This window comes from Salvelinus fontinalis, chromosome 28 (genome assembly GCF_029448725.1).
Source record: "Salvelinus fontinalis isolate EN_2023a chromosome 28, ASM2944872v1, whole genome shotgun sequence".
NCBI lineage: Eukaryota > Metazoa > Chordata > Actinopteri > Salmoniformes > Salmonidae > Salvelinus > Salvelinus fontinalis.
In genome coordinates this window covers 42319887-42339837 of record NC_074692.1, presented here as the reverse complement: position 1 = coordinate 42339837, position 19951 = coordinate 42319887, and the positions used below count along the sequence as shown (strand labels likewise).

The following is a 19951-nucleotide window of genomic DNA, read 5'->3' as shown; positions in this document are numbered from 1 at the left end:
GTGTGGCATATCAAGAAGCTGATTAGACAGCATGATCATTACACAGATGCACCTTGTACTGGGGACAATAAAAGGCCACTCAAAATGTGCTGTTTTGTCACACAACACAATACCACAGATGTCTCAAGTTTTGATGGAGTGTGCAATTAGCATGCTGACTGCAGGAATTTCCACCAGAGCTGTTGCCAAAGAATTTAATGTTCATTTCTCTACCATAAGCCACTCAAGTCTTTTGAGAGAATTTGGCAGTATGTGCGGTTGTGAGGGGGCGAGCGGTTTGCTGATGTCAACTTTGTGAACAGAGTGCCCCATTGTGGGGTTATGGTATGGGCAGGTATAAGCTACAGACAACGAACACAGTTGCATTTTATCAATGGTCATTTGAATGCACAGAAATACCGTGACAAGATCATGAGGCACATTTTTTAAGGTATCTGTGACCAACAGATGCATATCTGTTTTCCCAGTCATGTGAAATTCATAGATTAGGGCCTAATGAATTTATGTAAATTGCCTGATTTCCTTATATGAACTGTAACTAAAGTAACATCCTTGAAATTGTTGCAGGCTGCGTTTATATTTTTGTTCAGTATAATAACATCGTATGCGAGCCTACGACCCATCCATCCAGTCTTAGATCTCTCTTCATGTAGTGTATGTATGTGTGTTTTGTCCTATATTCTTTATCCTCGCCCCCAGCCCCCGTCCCATTTTGCCTTTTTGTAGGCTGACATTGTAAATAAGAATTTGTTCTTAACTGACTTGCCTAGTTAATTAAATCAAACAAAAAAAAATCCACCCGCGCCGTCACAACACAACGAGGTCACCAACGGGTCGTCATTAGTTACCACAGCCACAAAGAAAAACCCCGCCTATTTCTACAATATGTCTTCTTAAAATGATATTTTAATCCTAACCCTATCGTTTACCCTAGCCTTAAACACACTGCTAACCTTATGCATAATCCTAACCTTAAGTTAAGACCAAAAAGCACATTTTTGTTTTCATGATTTTTTACAATATAACCAATCTTGACTTTATGGCTGTGCTATCTAGTGGAAACCTTCCAAGTGGGTCCAGGGCAGGTAGCGATTGGACCATCTGGATGTCTATCGCTTCTTTTTTGGAGGGGGTAGGAATAACTGATCCAGCGTTCTCTCCACAGACGCTGGGTCAGTTATATACAGTCATTGGTTTGAAGCAGCTTGCGAATATATCCAATTATTGAAGGGTAAATCAGTGGTAGCCTATTTTTTTGAACTGTGGAAGGCTGAAATGTATTTTCGTAGTTAGCAACGACACCAGTATCTTAACGATGAACCGCAGTGTAATTTATCGCTCCATTTTGCCTTTACGCCAAGAACTTTACTGATAGGCTACATTTGGCGCCATACGGTGTTTTTATTGGATATATGCTATATTTTCTATTTTGGGCTGGATATCGAATCATAAGGTGATTTGAATAGAGCCAACTGCATATACGGCGGACAAGCCCTACGGCCACTGTAGCATCAACCGTTTGTTGATAAACACGAATCCTTTCTCATACAGGACCACCTCCGGTGCATTGATGCACCCGTTTCAGTGGTTTAACGGTGAGCGTTAATATTTTTCTCTGATGTTGACCGAAATTTTATGTGATAAATGCGAAGGACTATTCAACTCTTATTTCAAGTGTTATTGGACTATAAAAAAATAAAAATAATTTATTCTATTTGGTTGATATTTTTAATTTGGCAAGAATGAAGGAGATTGAATACATAAATATTATTTTGCAATACAATGTATGGTCGTTTTCTTTAATTGTATTAGCCTACAGTTGAATATATTTGTGCCACTATGGCTTTCAAGTGGGATTGGTCAAATTTTAAATGGCAATATTGAAACTGGTAGTCTAGGCTATCATCCATTATGTATTCACACAGTCATATTCTATTTATTCAGTGCTCTTGCTATCAACGTTTATTGACTATAGGGGATCCACTCAAACTGGGCTTGACCTGTATTGCTATTTCAACAATTCATCCCTTCATTATTTGTCATGTAATCTCATTGCTTTCTTATTGCTGCTTGATGTTCCTTGTTCATGATTCTTACCATCCTCTGCAACTTTCATGTAATCTCATTGATTCTCTTAGAAAGAGCTGTGGCGAACTTCAAAGTGGTGTGGTTGGAGAATGAAGATGTTTAGAATTCACAACATTTCTTCATTCTCTTAATGGTCCAGTGTTTGGGCTAGTTCAAGTATTTGTACTCTTTATTTTACATTAATTTTGCAGCACTCTAATTTTTGAATTTATAAACTATGAATATAGATTGGAGTACACATGCTATTCTGAGATATCTAGGACTGAATATCATGCCTAGATCTATAAAATATATGCAGCCACTGTTTGACAAAAAATGGACGTTTGGGAAGATGTTTAAAAATAAAATAAACATGTTTCTGATTTAAAGGCTCCATCAGGGTGCAGACCAAGACAAGGTATGCCAGACCGTTTGGCCTCCTCTGAATGTCATGCCAAACACTCCTCACAGTATTAGTGTTGTTTCTCATGGCCTTGACACAAACTTTCGTGACATTTAGTGATGATTGAATTTGAGGAGGAGAATCTCCACACTCAGCCAATACCAGGATCTATTACTATCTCTTTAGGTCACAATACAGAGGTGATTTGTATTCCTGGAGAGTTACTGTATATCTCTATAGCCATAATAACATGACAATGACAAAGGAGCTGGAAGTGGAACCAGACTGGCAACCAGGCAAGTATATCCTCATTTTGTAGGTCAGGAGATTAGAATTCCATGCAACTACAGGAGGCCTACAAAATGTTACCTGCTGTGGCCAGGAATGATAGCATCCAGAAAAAAACATATGCTATTAAATTGGCTGACACCACATTACACGTATCTACTAGTATTCGGCATCACTAAATGCCATCTATGGCAGTATACAGCTGGTTTAGAAATCCTAACATGCTCCCCAAATGAGAATACTTATGATCGGAGGATTTTTAAGAGCAGGTGCAGAGGGTGGACCTTCAGCAACCCTCATGGCTGGGCTAGATAAGTGGTTGTTTCTAGTGTCTTACATGTACTGTACACAGACTGATCTGCGTGTGGTTCTCATCTTTTACTTTTCTTGAAAGCACAGATGAATGCTTGTGCTCATGTGAGCTGATTAATATTTGATTGAAGCTCTGTCTGTAAAAGGAGGCAGCAGTAAAAGCCTTGTGTGAGTGTAGTCATCAAACCTCTCCTTAAATCTGCAAAAGTCATTACTACCCACTACCCAAGCCTTTACCTTTTATGAAAATGTTAATGGCTCATTGAGAAATCAGCTCAGCTCTAGATTGAGAACATTAGTGCCACAGTTTTAGATTTACAATGTTAGAATAGAGGAGCAGTTCTGGACTGAGAATGTTAGAGCAGGGGAACAGTTTGAGAATGAGACTGTCAGAACAGGAGAACAGTTCTAGATTCAGAATATATAACAGCGGGAGAACAGTTATGCATTCAGAATGTTAAAGCAGGGTTCTCTATGCATCATCTGGCTCTGGTGCCATGGCAACGGGGGTCCCTCTGGAGAGTGCCAATATAGGTCATTGGTCATGGGGGGCTCCTCACAGTCAGTCAGCTAGTGCACACACACACACATACAGATGCATTCATGTACGGCCCACATTTGAGTCTGAGTGCAGAGGCATCACAGGTGATATGTTTCATCAACTGTGAACAGATATGAATACATAGACAATAACTCTTTCTACTTCTCTCTCTCAATGAGACTGAAGAGCTTTCTCTCTCTTTACCTCTTTTTCTCTCTACTTTAGCCCCCCTCATGAAACAATATCTGTTACACACACACACACACACACACACACACACACACACACACACACAGGGCCATGTCTAATAGACGTCCCCTTAACAGAGGAATAAGATTGCTTGGTGAGTCACCTTGTGTGTGTGTTCAGAACTAGACCAACATATTTCTCTTTATCCAGTTTACCACTGTTCTCTATGATTCTACACTCTCCTTTTGACATGTCCAGATATGATGAGAATGCTGTAACCACACAGAAACAGTGTCACGACACCAACCAAAAACAAAGAGACAATCAACCTGGTCTCATTCACGACAGTAACCCTAGTCCACCTAGAGTTCAGCTGTAGAGGAGTGTGTAGCTGGTGTGTGTGTGTGTCACTGGCATATTGCTCTAAAAACATTGATGACATTAAATCTCAGTAAGAAAAAAAATAATGGTGTTTCAAAATTGCATCTAGACACCGTTGCCCTAGTGCACACAAAAAACGACACGTACCTCGGCCTAAACATCAGCGTCACAGGTAACTTCCACAAAGCTGTGAACGATCTGAGAGACAAGGCAAGAAGGGCCTTCTATGCCATCAAAAGGAACATAAAATTCAACATACCAATTAGGATCTGGCATTAAATACTTGAATCAGTTATAGAACCCATTGCCCTTTATGGTTGTGAGTTTTGGGGTCCGCTCACCAACCAAGAATTCACATAATTGGACAAACATCAAATTGAGACTGCATGCAGAATTCTGCAAAAAATATCCTCTCTGTACAATGTAAAACACCAAGTAATGCATGCAGAGCAGAATTCGGCATATACCTGCTAAAGATCAAAATGCAGAAAAGAGCCGTTAAATTCTACAACCACCTAAAATGAAGCGATTCCCAAACCTTCCATAACAAAGCCATTACCTACAGAGAGATGAACCTGGAGAAGAATCCCCTAAGCAAGCAGGTCATGGGGCTCTGTTCACAAACACAAACAGACCCCACAGAGCCCCAGGACAACAACACAATTAGACCCAAACAAATCATGAGAAAACAATAAGATCATTACTTGACACATTGGAAAGAATTAACAAAAAAACATAGCAAACTAGAACGCTATTTGGCCCTAGACAGAGAGTACACAGTGGCAGAATACCTGACCACTGTGACTGGCCCAAACTTATGGAAAGCTTTGACTATGTTCAGACTCAGTGAGCATAGTCTTGCTATTGAGAAAGGCTGCCTTAGGGCTAAAGTAAAGAGATAAAAAGAGGTAAAGAGAGAGAAAGCTCTTCAGTCTCATTGAGAGAGAGAATCCTAATGCACATTTGTGGCCTGCTGGAGGTCATTTTGCAGGGCGCTGGCAGTGCACCTCCTTGCACAAAGGCGGAGGTAGCGGTCCTGCTGCTGGGTTGTTGCCCTCCTACGGCCTCCTCCACGTCTCCTGATGTACTGGCCTGTCTCCTGGTAGGGCCTCCATGCTCTGGACACTACGCTGACAGACACAGCAAACCTTTTTGCCACAGCTCGCATTGATGTGCCATCCTGGATGAACTGCACTACCTGAGCCACTTGTGTGGGTTGTAGACTCCGTCTCATGCTACCACTAGAGTGAGAGCACCGCCAGCATTCAAAAGTGACCAAAACATCAGCCAGGAAGCATAGGAACTGAGAAGTGGTCTGTGGTCACCACCTGCAGAATCACTCCTTTTTTGGGGGTGTCTTGCTAATTGCCTATAATTTCCACCTTTTGTCTATTCCATTTGCACAACAGCATGTGAAATTTATTGTCAATCAGTGTTGCTTCCTAAGTGGACAGTTTGATTTCATAGAAGTGTGATTGACTTGGAGTTACATTGTGTTGTTTAAGTGTTCCCTTTATTTTTTTGAGCAGTGTATATCAGAGGTCAATGAATTAACAGTGTCTCATGGAACAATATCTCTGATTTAATTAAAATGCCACCAAAAACTTTCTGTGAATTGAAGTGGCTCTAGTTCAAACTTGCAGTAGGGTTCATTTGACCTGGCTCACACAAAGACCTCTCTGTCAGCCTACCCGTGTCTCATTAATTCCTCACGGTCAGCCTTCCTCTCTCCCCCACAGTTCCTCTCCCTGTCCCGGTTCTATCTTCCCCCCTGACCTTAAACTGGTCATCGACCGACTTGAATGCTTCAGTGATAATGTGGTCTAATTGACACACACAGATGGGCTACAGACAACACACGCACGTGGGCGGACTAACCTTCTCTGCATGGATTTCATTGGTGAATATATGCACATAAAAATAGAATCAAATGATCTCATAGTTCTATTTCTATGTAGATGCATGTCTTTGATGTGTAAGTAGCAATTTAGGGTGAACGGCCAGAGCAGTCCCTCAACCCTGCCGTTAACGGGCAAGCACACTACATCCTGAAACAGAAAGGTCTTGGCAGAAGCATTAGTACACTTCTCTGTCCAATTCAACAACTAATGTCCACCAACCTTGGAATTGGACATTCTGTTTGTCTCCTTGGCCTGTTCTTCTGAGTTGATTTAATTTAAATGCAGTTGACCACCACCTTTCAGGACCTTGTATGTTTTGTCAGAGTATTCCCTTGTTTGTCTTTCTCAATCAGGGCTTCCTGCAGACATCAAGCCATTTTCTCCAAACAATGCTGCCAAATCAAACAATTAGTTCTGTTATAAGTCTTAGAAATCAGGATATGCCTTGTATGATGTAGATTAGTTGCCTAGATACTGTTGTGTTGTGTACCATTGTCTTGGAGCAGAGATGCCATGTTCTTTCATGGAGTGGAGATTGCATGGTCTTTCATGGAGCAGCGATGCCATGGTCGTTGTACTTTCTTTGAGAGAGAGTGAGGTATAGACAGAGGTGTGTGTGTGGTCTGTGTGTGTGTGCTTTCGTCTGTATCAGAGGTGGACACAGCTGCAGCACTGTTAACCCTGACCCTCAGCTGTGATGGCAGTGTGTGTGTGTTAGTGTGTGTCTATAGTCTAAACCCTATATTTATTCCCTTTTAACATGCCTCTGTGTTCTCAAAATTGTGCTTGTTGCCTCTGCAGGATGCCTCTTAATTCTCAGCACTGTGAGGGTGCTGAATGTGTGAGATTCATAAATGTGTGCTTCATTCATACAATGTGCATGTGTACTTATAATCTGTGGAGGATGCCTCTTTAACACTATACTTGTCCCAATGGTGTTTCTATGGTCATAACACTACACTTGTCCCCTGTGTAGGGTGCTACTATGTTCTAAACACTTTTCTCGTCCCCTATGTAGGGTGCTTTTGTGGTCTGGGACTGGTCTACTCCAACAAGTCGTGCACCATGCCTCCCATCACCTTCCAGGACCTGCCCCTCAACATCTACATGATCATCTTCGGAACAGGCATCTTCATCTTCATCCTCAGCCTCATCTTCTGCTGTTACTTCATCAGGTGAACTTTGCACAGAGTGGAATAGAATAGTGGGTCAGTTGGCTGCAGATGAGGGTAAGAGACATCCACACAGACATGCTGTCAGAGCAGTCCACATGCTCACCTCTATGATACCTTTTCCTGTTGAGAGAGAGCTAACATTTCCTTCTGTTGACAATGAACTCTCTGATGAGCTGAGGGGACGACTGTGAGGAAATGAGGCGGCAGGAAGCTGCCTGCCACAGTGTGAGGACAGACGTCACTGGAGCTAGGGGAGCAGGGTTCAACGTAACACCCTTGAGAACACCAAAACCCGCTGTATATTACTGTACATCTGACTTAAGTGTGTAGCGGTATTGTATTTTCTGTATTGTTATATGGTGGTAGGCTAAAGGAAACAGTGCTAGTCAAAGGTTTGGACACACCTACTCATTCAAGGTTTTTTTTTCTTTATTTGTACTATTTCCTACATTGTAGAATAATAGTGAAGACATCAAAACTATGAAATAAAACATGGAATCACATAGTATTAAACAAATCAAAATATAAACTCAGCTAAAAAAGAAACGTCCCTTTTTCAGGACCCTGTCTTTCAAAGATATAAAAACCCAAATAACTTCACAGATCTTCATTGTAAAGGGTTTAAACACTGTTTTCCATGCTTATTCAATGAACCATAAACAATTAATGAACATGCACCTGTGGAACGGTCGTTAACCTGTCTGGCTCTGGCGTTCCACTAGCGGAACTCCTCCCACATTCCACTGAAAAGGCAGAGCGCGAAATTCAAAAGATATTTTTTTTAAATATTTAACTTTCACACATGAACAAGTCCAATACAGCAAATGAAAGATACACATCTTGTGAATCCAGTCAACATGTCCGATTTTTAAAATGTTTTACAGCGAAAACACCACATATATTTATGTTAGCTCACCACCAAATACAAAAAAGGACAGACATTTTTCACAGCACAGGTAGCATGCACAAAGCCAACCTAACTAACCAAGAACCAACCAAGAAACAACTTCATCAGATGACAGTCTTATAACATGTTATACAATAAATCTATGTTTTGTTCGAAAAATTTGCATATTTGAGGTATAAATCAGTTTTACATTGCAGCTACCATCACAAATAGGACCGAAGCAGCCAGAGTAATTACAGACACCAACGTCAAATACCTAAATACTCATCATAAAACATTTCTGAAAAATCGATGGTGTACAGCAAATTAAAGACAAACATCTTGTGAATCCAGCCAATATTTCCGATTTTTTAAGTGTTTTACAGCGAAAACACAATATAGCATTATATTAGCTTACTACAATAGCCTACCACACTACCGCATTCATTCATCAAGGCCCGTTAGCGATAGCAATAGGCACGTTAGCGATAGCGAATAAACCAGCAAAAGATATATAATTTTTGACTAACCTTGATAAGCTTCATCAGATGACAGTCCTATAACATCAGGTTATACATACACTTATGTTTTGTTCGAAAATGTGCATATTTAGAGCTGAAATCAGTGGTTATACATTGTGCTAACGTAGCATCTTTTTCCCACAACGTCCGGATATTTTTCTGATACTTTTTCTGACACACATATTCTGACCAAATAACTATTCATAAACATAACTAAAAAATACATGTTGTATAGGAAATGATAGATACACTAGTTCTTATCGCAATCGCCGTGTTAGAATTCTAAAAATAACTTAATTACGACATCCAGCTTAGGTATAGCGAGAGAGTTCCCAAACTCTGGGCGCAAACGACTAGTTCACATGTACGACAGATATATGAAATAACATCATAAAATGGGTCCTACTTTTGCTGATCTTCCATCAGAATGTTGTACAAGGGGTCCTTTTCCAGAACAATCGTTGTTTGGTTTTAGAACGGTCTTTTTCCCTCTCGATTTAGCAATCGTCAACAAACTCAGAGAACGGAACACGGCAAAACTCCCGAAAAAATTTCAATAATCTGATTAAACTATAATGAAAAAACATACTTTACGATGATATTGTCACATGTATCAAATAAAATCAAAGCCGGAGATGTTAGTCGTCCATAACGACAGCTTATCAGAAGGCAAATCCAGGTCCCTTCTCGCGCTCTCCAGAAAACAGGAAACTGGTGACACGTCATGCCAAGAGCTATTATTCGAGCCCAGATCAAGTTACACACTCAATTTCTTCTCTCACTGCTTGTCGACATCTAGTGGAAGACGTATGAAGTGCATCTGAACTAATACATATCAAGGACTTTAGTAGGCAGGCCCTAGAACAGTGCATCGATTTCAGATTTTCCACTTCCTGTCAGGAAGTTTGCTGCAAAAGGAGTTCTGTTTTACTCACAGATATAATTCAAACGGTTTTAGAAACTAGAGAGTGTTTTCTATCCAATAGTAATAATAATATGCATATTGTACGAGCAAGAATTTAGTACGAGGCCGTTTAAATTGGGCACGATTTTCCCCCAAAGTGAAAACAGCGCCCTCTGTCCTCAACAGGTTTTAAGACACTAACAGCTTATAGACGGTAGGCAATTAAGGTCACAGTTATGAAAACTTCGGACACTAAATAGGCCTTTCTACTGACTCTGAAAAACACCAAAAGAAAGATGCCCAGGGACCCTGCTCATCTGCGTGAACGTGCCTTAGGCATGCTGCAAGGAGGCATGAGGAATGCAGATGTGGCCAGGGCAAAAAATTGCAATGTCTGTACTGTGAGACGCCTAAGACAGCGCTACAGGGAGACAGGACGGACAGCTGATCGTCCTCGCAGTGGCATACCACGTGTAACAACACCTGCACAGGATCGGTACATCCGAACATCACACCTGCGGGACAGATACAGCATGACAACAACAACTGCCCGAGTTACACCAGGAACGCCTAATCCCTCCATCAGTGCTCAGACTGTCCTCAATAGGCTGAGAGGCTGGACTGAGGGCTTGTAGGCCTGTTGTAAGGCAGGTCCTCACCAGACATCACCGGCAACAACGTCGCCTATGGGCACAAACCCACCGTCGCTGGACCAGACGGGACTGGCAAAAAGTGCTCTTCACTGTCGAGTCGCGGTTTTGTCTCACCAGGGGTGATGGTCGGATTAGCGTTTATCGTTGAAGGAATGAGCATTACACCGAGGCCTGTACTCTGGAGCGGGATCGATTTGGAGGTGGAGGGTCCGTCGTGGTCTGGGGCGGTGTGTCACAGCATCATCGGACTGAGCTTGTTTGCAGGCAGTCTCAACGCTGTGCCTTACAGGGAAGACATCCTCCTCCCTCATGTGGTATCCTTCCTGCAGGCTCATCCTGACATGACCCTCCAGCATGACAATGCCACCAGCCATACTGCTCGTTCTGTGCGTGATTTCATGCAAGACAGGAATGTCAGTGTTCTGCCATGGCCAGCGAAGAGCCTGGATCTCAATCCCATCGAGCATGTCTGGGACCTGTTGGATCGGAGGGTGAGGGCTAGGGCCATTCCCCCCCAGAAATGTCTGGGAACTTGCAGGTGCCTTGGTGGAAGAGTTGGGTAACATCTCACAGCAAGAACTGGCAAATCTGGTGCAGTCCATGAGGAGGAGATGCACTGCAGTACTTCATGCAGCTGGTGGCCACACCAGATACTGACTGTTACTTTTGATTTTGACTCCCCCTTTGTTCAGGGACACATTATTCCATTTCTGTTAGTTACATGTCTGTTGAACTTGTTCAGTTTATGTCTCAGTTGTTGAATCTTGTTATGTCCATACAAATATTTACACATGTTAAGTTTGCTGAAAATAAACGCAGTTGACAGTGAGAGGATGTTTCTTTTTTTGCTGAGTTTATTTTATATTTGAGATTCTTCAAAGTAGCCAACCTTTGCCTTGATAACAGCTTTGCACGCTCTTGGCATTCTCTCAACCAGCTTCATGAGCTGGTCTCATGGAATGCATTTGTTAAGAGTTAATTTGTGGAATTTCTTTACTTCTTAAAGCGTTTGAGACAATCAGTTGTGTTCTGACAAAGTAGGGGGGTATACAGAAGATAGCACTATTTGGTAAAAGACCAAGTCTATATTATGGGTCAGGTTTGAGTCAGGTTTGTAGGCCTCCTTGCTGGCACATGCTTTTTCAGTTCTGCCCACAAATCTTCTATGAGATTGAGGTCAGGACTTTGTGATAGCCACTCCAATACCTTGACGTTGTTGTCCTTAAGCCATTTTGCTACAACTTTGGAAGTATGCTTGGGGTCATTGTCCATTTGGAAGACCCATTTGTGACCAAGATTTAACTTCCTGACTGATGTCTTGAGATGTTGCTTCAATATATCCACATAATTTTCCATCCTCATGATGACCTCTATTTTGTGAAGTGCACTAGTCCCTCCTGCAGCTAAGCACCCCCACAACATGATGCTGCCACCCCCCTGCTTCACGGTTGGCATGGTGTTCTTCGACTTGCAGGCCTCCCCCTTTTTCCTCCAAACATAACGATGGTCATTATGGCCAAAGAGTTCTATTTTTGTTTCATCAGACCATAGGACATTTCTCCAAAAAGTACGATCTTTGTCTCCATGTGCAGTTGCAAACCGTAGTCTGGCTTTTTTATGGCGGTTTTGGAGCTGTGGCTTCTTCCGTGCTGAGCGGCCTTTCAGGTTATGTTGAAATAGGACTCGTTTTACTGTGGATATAGATACTTTTTTACCTGTTTCCTCCAGCATCTTCACAAGGTCCTTTGCTGTTGTTCTGGGATTGATTTGCACTTTTCGCACCAAAGTACGTTCATCTCTAGGAGACAGAACGCGTCTCCTTCCTGAGCGGTATGATGGCTGCGTGGTCCCATGGTGTTTAAACTTGCGTACTATTGTTTGTACAGATGAACGTGGTACCTTCAGATGTTTGGAAATTGCTCCCAAGGATGAACCAGTCTTGTGGAGGTCTACAATTTTTTTTCTGAGCTCTTGGCTGATTTTTTTTGATTTTCCCATGATTTCAAGCAGAGGCACTGAGTTTGAAGTTAGGCATTGAAATGCATCCACAGGTACACCTCCAATGTACTCAAATTCTGTCAATTAGCCTATCCGAAGCTTCTAAAGCCATGACATAATTGTTTGGAATTTTCAAAGCTTTTTAAAGGCACAGTCAACTTAGTGTATGTAATCTTCTGACCCACTGGAATTGTGATACGGTGAAATAATCTGTCTGTAAACAATTGTTGAAGAAAATGACTTGTGTCACGCACAAAGTAGATGTCCTGACCGACTTGGCGAAACTATAGTTTGTTAACAAGATATTTATGGAGTGGTTGAAAAACGAGTGTTAATGACTCCAACCTAAGTGTAGGTTCCGACTTCAACTGTATGTGGGTAACTCCTTCAAGACATTTCAAAAGCATTCCAGGTGAAGCCAAGAGTGTGCAAAGCTGTCATCAAGGCAAAGAGTGGCTACTTTGAAGAATACTTTGTTACTTTATAGTTTTGATGTCTTCACTATTATTCTACAATGTACAAAATAGTCCAAATAAAGAAGAACCCTGGAATGAGTAGGCGTGTCAACTTTTGACTGGTACTAAGCCAGAAGAGGACTGGCCACCCCTCATAGCCTGGTTCCTCTCTAGGTTTCTTCCTAGGTTTTGGCCTTTCTAGGGAGTTTTTCCTAGCCACCGTGCTTCTACACCTGCATTACTAGCTGTTTGGGATTTTAGGCTGGGTTTCTGTACAGCACTTCGAGATATTAGCTGATGTACGAAGGGCTATATAAAATAAAATTGATTGATTACTGTATATTCAAATTTGCTTGATGGAAAACTCTGGTGCCGCAATACACAATGACAGTTGCTGCTGTTAGTGCTGGGTTTGAACATAACCCTTAGTGAAAAGGAAAGAAAAGCATTCTCCACAGTGTCATCTGGCAATAATGATACCTGTCATCCAGGCTGAGGGCCCATTTTATAATAAGCTGGGGTTCATTAAACAACAAAACAAAATAGCTCTGACTGGAAGAATCTAGGACAAATCATATAAACCGCTTCTAGACTAATCTCAGATAGACATGGTATTTCATTTCACTTTGTGTATTTTGTGTTGTTCCATTTGTTGTTCTATATTCATCAGAGTAGAAAGCGAGGGAGAGAGGGTAGTCAATAGAGAAGTGGGGATATTGTCATTGTTCTGACAACTCGGTTAATATTTGTTGCGCAAGTGTGAACGATGGACTGTTTAATTAACTGCCGTTTTTGAATATGAACTCCTAAGAATGCAAATAGGGTATGTGATTCTCTGTATGGCCAAGTAAATATTTACCTGTAGATAATGAATCACATTGTCAAAGCCAAATTGTTACACACACACACACACACACACACGTAATGAGTGCACTGCGCTTCCCAGGCCCCTAAATAATTTTCCAACTTAAACAATGGAGAGCAGATCTTTATCACTTCGCTAACTGTGTCTCTTATTTTTGGGGTCCTTGCTATGGCAGTTTTTTTTCTTTATTTTTTTATACGTGTGTGTGTGTGTGTGTGTTTGCGTGCATGCATTTAATCTGCCCCAAAATGACAGGACATTTGTAAGTAGCCCAGCCAAGCACTATAGTTGTTGTTTTGATCAATTTAGTGTTGTTGATGACTGATAACATTGCACCATGTAGAACAATGTGAGGATATTTGCTTTATATACATGGAGTTTTCCCAGGCCTTAAAGAATGTAGTGAACTGGGTAGACACGTGCACACGGTACAGTGAAATGGTTGCTTGCTAACTCCTCAACAATGGAGTACAATATCAATCAAGAAAAACATTCAAAATACAGAAGTAAAAAAGTAACAAAAAGTAGAAAGAAACTAGTATGTACACCAGTGGCGGTTGGTGCTGTTTAAGATTAGGGAGGAGGATTCTTTTTTTGATGAGCATGGCCTTATTTCTATTACAGCATATTGGATGACTGTCATTCATATTCCATTCACCCAGTTCAATGTAACATCGATAGCTTTAGGCTTCTACATGATACTAAAATGTTCCCTATACCCACCATGAGGTTGCTACAACCTAGCCTATGAATGAACGTTTACAACGTAGGTGCACAGGTCGAGAGAATTTTGAGTAATCAAGGTGAGAACACTCTTGCCTGCATCTAGCTGATCTAGGGTATAATCATTAGTCCAACAGTTGCAAATGTGAGTTTCTATTGGACAAATTCAGGTATGTTTATCCCCGTTCCGTTTGCTTCCATTTAAGAAATGTTTTTGAATAGAATCGGCTAAATAAATACACCGCTGATCACATGCAAACCCAGTTCACTTTCATAACCGCCACAAAAAACAGGATGACCAATTTGCTCGTTGTATATATAATTCCTTCTCGCAAATATCTATGCGCTCACCTCCTCTCACCTTTTCCCTTCTCTTGTGAACTTCAGTGCAGAATACATCAGCTGTCTGTGACCAGGCGAAAAAACACTTTCCAAGCCAAACCTTCATGTCATGACTGCTAACCACTACACACAGCCTACATCATTGTCATGGTCAACATAGCTACTAGAACGAACACATTGGTAAACCAGCTACAATCATGCAGTACAGTCAGCAAGCAGTTTACACTGGCAGGCCACAGTGGCAATAAATACCTTGACTTGGAGAAGTTCCAGTGTCAGATAAACTAGCTAGCTAAATTTTTAAAGTAATTTTTTTTTTAAAATACAACCAAATATACTGTAACTATCTTTTTTCTTTCTCTTGCTTCTTTTTAATTTTGGAAGAAACTTTTAAACTATTTTCTTTCTCTTTTGAGTCAACCACTCACCACATTGTATTCACAGCAGTGCTAGCTATCTGTAGTTTATGCTTTCAGTGCTATGTTTCCACCCCCATGCTTCACAGTAGGTATGGTGTTCTTTGGATGCAACTCAGCATTCTTTGTCCTCCAAACCCGACGAGTTGAGTTTTTACCAAAAAGTTATATTTTGGTTTCATCTGACCATATGACATTCTCCCAATCTTCTTCTGGATCATCCAAATGCTCTCTAGCAAACTTCAGACGGGCCTGGACATGTACTGGCTTAAGCAGGGGGACACGTCTGGCACTGCAGGATTTGAGTCCCTGGCGGCGTAGTGTGTTACTGATGGTAGGCTTTGTTACTTTGGTCCCAGCTCTCTGCAGTCATTCACTAGGTCCCCCCGTGTGGTTCTGGGATTTTTTCTCACCGTTCTTGTGATCATTTTGACCCCACGGGGTGAGATCTTGTGTGGAGCCCCAGATCGAGGGAGATTATCAGTGGTCTTGTATGTCTTCCATTTCCTAATAATTGCTCCCACAGTTGATTTCTTCAAACCAAGCTGCTTACCTATTGCAGATTCAGTCTTCACAGCCTGGTGCAGGTCTACAATTTTGTTTCTGGGGTCCTTTGACAGCTCTTTGGTTTTGGCCATAGCGGAGTTTGGAGTGTGACTGTTTGAGGTTGTGGACAGGTGTCTTTTATACTGATAACAAGTTCAAACAGGTGCCATTAATACAGGTAACGAGTGGAGGACAGAGGAGCCTCTTAAAGAAGAAGTTACAGGTCTGTGAGAGCCAGAAATCTTGCTTGTTTGTAGGTGACCAAATACTTATTTTCCACCATAATTTGCAAATAAATTCATAAAAAATCCTACAATGTGATTTTCTGGATTTTTTTTCTCATTTTGTCTGTCATAGTTGAAGTGTACCTATGATGAAAATTACAGGCCTCTCTCTTCTTTTTAAGTGGGAGAACTTGCACAATTGGTGGCTGACTAAATACTTTTTTTCCCCAATGTATATTGTTTCACTATTTTTATGAAATTCACTGAGGAGGATGGTCCATCCCTTCCTTCACTGATGTACATAATATACAGTATGATTGATTTATCAAAATGAAGACTGTTTTATACAAGTAAAGTCAAGGTTACATTCACTGATACCCGTACCACCGTTTGATACAAACAATTGTAAATCATTTTCTACTGAAGGTGTACTATCTTCACTGCTCTGACCAATACAAGGGAGGGACTGGGACTGCTTGCAAAACATACTCTTACCAATGACATACAGTAGGTCATCTCTAATGGTTGTACTTTGTGTGTTTGTTCACCTACAGTAAACTAAGACACCAAGCCCAGAGTGATAGGTTTGGCTACAGAGAGGTGGTTTTAAAAGGAGACCCTAAGAAGTTGAATCTCCATGGGGTAAGAATACAATCTACTTAACGTTACTGATTGTGAATAGTTACAATGTCTGTCAGTCCTAGTAACAATAATAGTGGGACATAATAAAAAATATCTGATGCCACCTCAACCTCGCCTCTCGTTCTCTCTTGTTCTCTCTCTTGCTCCCTCAACATATCCTTCCCTGTGTCTCCTCTGGTCGTGTTCCTGTCGCTGTCACTCTTACAGCAGACGTGTGCTGTTTGCCTGGAAGACTTCAAAGTCAAAGATGAGCTGGGAGTGTTGCCATGCCAACATGCCTTTCACAGGAAGTGAGTACCATATTAGGAGGAAGGAGGTCACCTCCATTAATTTCAGTCAGCACACAGTTTTTGAATGGAGAGATTTGTCACTGACATACCCACAGTTATGAAATGTTTCCAGGTCACAGGAAGACAATACTTGCCTGACTAGAGGCACCTCTTGGTAAACACTGAATATCATTTGAAGCCCTTTAATGTGCAACATTGTTTTTCTTTTTTTAGATACTCTCTCTTGCTCTGGAATTCCCTTTGTGATGATCCGTTGCTACCTTTGTGCTGTCATCAATTAGACATAATTGGACTTAATATTACAGATGTTTCCTTTGTGATAATAATAATAATTTTGGAGGGTACTTATATTTGTCGTCGTCATCCCCGTCCCCCCCCAGCCCCAAAAAAGTGCATATCACAACTCTCCCTAAGACATCCTTCGGAGAGTGGGGTCAGGGCCAGGTTAGGAACTGCCAGATGCGTCATAATAACTACCAAATGCCCAGAAGTAAAGTCAAATTTGAAATGTATTATTTTTTTGTTGTCATTTAGCCACTTATCCAGAGCAATTTGGGTTAAGTGCCTTGCTTAAGGGCACATTGACAGATTTTTCACTTAGTCAGTTTGGAGATTCGAACCGGCGACCTTTCGGTTACTTAACCACTATGCTACCTGCATTGAATACATGGAGCAGGGTGGGAAAAAATGGCATTAAAACACAATTTAAATGTATTTTCGGAAGGGCTATGGTCACCATTCATGTAATACATTAAATATATACAACAGATGGTATTGAGGAGCAATTTCATAGTATGCTTATCTCTGTATGTTCCTATGGGCCAGGGACTGCCATCATTTATCGATTCAAACTAGCAACTTTCCGGTTACTGGCCTGACTAACGCTCTAATCGCTAGGCTATCTGTTGCTCTAAATGTCAACAATTACACTGAATTTGACAGATTCAGCCTTTGTGATGTCATCAATTATACTGAATTTTACAGATGTATCCTTTGTGATGTCAAAAATTACAGTTACTTGGAATGTTTAGCAAATTATACAATTTCTGTGTGTTTCTTAGGTGTCTGGTGAAATGGCTGGAGGTGCGCTGTGTGTGCCCCATGTGCAACAAAACCATTGCAGGACCCCCAGAACAGCGCAACAGCATAGGAACACTACTGGACGAACTGGTGTAACCTAACAACAAGCATGGAGTGGGCACTGTGAGCTGGTGTAACCTAGCAACCAATAGAAAGTGAACGCTATTGTCTGGTGTATCCTAGAAACCACCCACAGATGACTGTGAAATGGTGTAACCTAGCTACCACCTGGAGAGGACTGTGAGAGCTTCTGTTACCTAGCAACCAACACAGAGCTGCATACATGAGTCTACACCACACACAGTCTCCAGCTACCCACACTTCACCCAGTGACTCTTTCTCTTTGTCTCTGACTGTCTCACTCTTTTTCTGTCTTTTTCCCCCTTTTTCTCTCACTAGCCTTCTCTGTCCTTTCTGTCACGCTCTCTATTTCTGTTTTTCTTCTGTTGACTCTGAATTCTCTCTGACACTCATTTTCTCACCTTCTCTCTTTTCCTTTCTTTCTGTCTTTTACTTCCTCAGAGGTGAGTTCTAGTTCCAAAGTCAGCAAGAGGGAAGAGCTCCAGACAGTTGGAGAGTGTAGGAGCAGGCAGTTGATTTGAATGTGTAAAGACAAGAGTGGAACTGTAAGAACCATGGTGTTGAGAAAATACAAAGGGATGTTCTATGGGCATGTGTGTGTGTGTGTGTGTGTGTGTTGTCGCACAGAGAAGTCTGTTTGGGTTTGTCACTTGTTATATTTCTTTTTTGTTTATAACATGTTTTTTTTCTATTATTGTACATGGACCAAGGCAATGTGAGCGATGTGCATCACCCTCTCACCACAACATTATTGTTCTTGGCTGAAAGGTGTTAGTTTTTGATGTATTGCACTCTGACACTCTGTGTTTTGTATACCTCCTGCCAACCAATGTGTGTATCGCACTGCACAGGTGGTTTAGTGAAACATGTTCACATGTTTTATAACCTTGCCTGACACCTGAAGACTCATTTTAGCTCCCAGCATTATTGCCTAGGCTTTAGCTCAGTAGACTATTGTGGTTCTGAAATGTGGAGAAATCCTGAATTTGATACCTAGCCTAAATTTGATACCTAGCCAATCACATTAATAGATTGAGGTATCTAAGAACTCAAAGGCAATGCACCTGCTGTTTTCTGTCGTATTACTGGTGCAGTATACCTGTGACATTACTTTTATAAAGCAAAGGGTTCTTTGCAAGTTACAGTAGTTTAGAGTTTCAATGTTGTGTGATTATATCTCAAGACCAACTCCATCCGATGGAATACAGCATATGTCATTTTTCTCAGTATGTAATTCTCTCTCTTTGAAGAATATGCTTTCAATTTATTTTACGTGATGTTTAATGGCTCCTTTTCGCACATCTCTGTGAAATAATCTGTATTTTAAAACTGTTTTACCAGTCGAACACATACCAAGTAAGCACTGCTTAAATTGAGCACTACTCCCTATGCAACTGGGTCCTGGACTGCCTGACGGGCCGCCCCCAGGTGGAGAAGGTGGGCAACATTACCTCCTCGACACTGGTCCTCAACACGGGCGCGTCCTCAGTCCACTCCTGTATTTCCTGTATACCAACGACTGCGTGGCCTCAGACAGTTACAACTCCATTATCAAGTTTACTGACGACATGACAGTAGTAGGCCTGATCAACGACGAGACAGCCTACAGGGAGGAGGTAGGCACTCTGATGGCATGGTGCCAAGGAAACAACCCCTCCCTCGACGTTAGCAAAACAAAGAAGCTGATTGTGGACTTCAAAAAAATGTCTGTAGCATTGACAATTTGTTTTTATTTATTTAACTAGGCAAGTCTGTTAAGAACAATTTCTTATTTACAATGACATCCTATCCCAGACGACGCTGGGCCAATTGTGCACCAACCTATAGGACTCCCAAGCACGGCCGGTTGTGATACTGCCTGGGATTGAACCCAGATGTGCAGTGACATCTCTATCACTGTGATGGAGTGCCTTAGAGAGCTGCACCACTCAGGGGCCTCTCAGTGGCCAAATCATTTTTATTTATTTTTTACCCCATTTTCTCCTCAATTTCATGGTACCAAATTGGTAGTTACAGTCTTGTCTCATTGCTGCAACTCCCATACAGACTCTGGAGAGGCGAAGCTTGA

General features: G+C 41.5%; 1 protein-coding gene across 3 annotated transcripts; it reads left to right on the top strand.

The window, feature by feature from the left end:
* The first annotated feature begins 43 nt into the window (after nt 1-43).
* Nucleotides 44-19576, top strand: rnf122 (ring finger protein 122). Of its 3 annotated transcripts, XM_055887758.1 has the most exons (6): nt 44-1595; nt 5921-6081; nt 7101-7257; nt 16345-16432; nt 16640-16722; nt 17784-19576. In XM_055887758.1, exons 2-6 carry the CDS (start codon nt 6069-6071, stop codon nt 17896-17898), a joined length of 456 nt encoding a protein of 151 aa, XP_055743733.1. In that variant the 5' UTR covers nt 44-1595; nt 5921-6068; the 3' UTR covers nt 17899-19576. The 3 variants fall into 3 exon arrangements, with proteins under 3 accessions (XP_055743733.1, XP_055743732.1, XP_055743731.1); XM_055887757.1 differs by lacking the exon at nt 5921-6081 and having other exon boundaries at nt 16643-16722; XM_055887756.1 differs by lacking the exon at nt 5921-6081.
* The last annotated feature ends 375 nt before the right edge of the window (nt 19577-19951 follow it).

Coding starts and splice junctions, on each gene's coding strand:
- rnf122 (XM_055887756.1), top strand. CDS start 1,571: ATGCACCCGTTTCAGTGGTTTAACG. Junction 16,433..16,639: donor AGAAGTTGAATCTCCATGGG/GTAAGAATACAA, acceptor TCACTCTTACAG/CAGACGTGTGCTGTTTGCCT. Junction 16,723..17,783: donor CAACATGCCTTTCACAGGAA/GTGAGTACCATA, acceptor TGTGTTTCTTAG/GTGTCTGGTGAAATGGCTGG.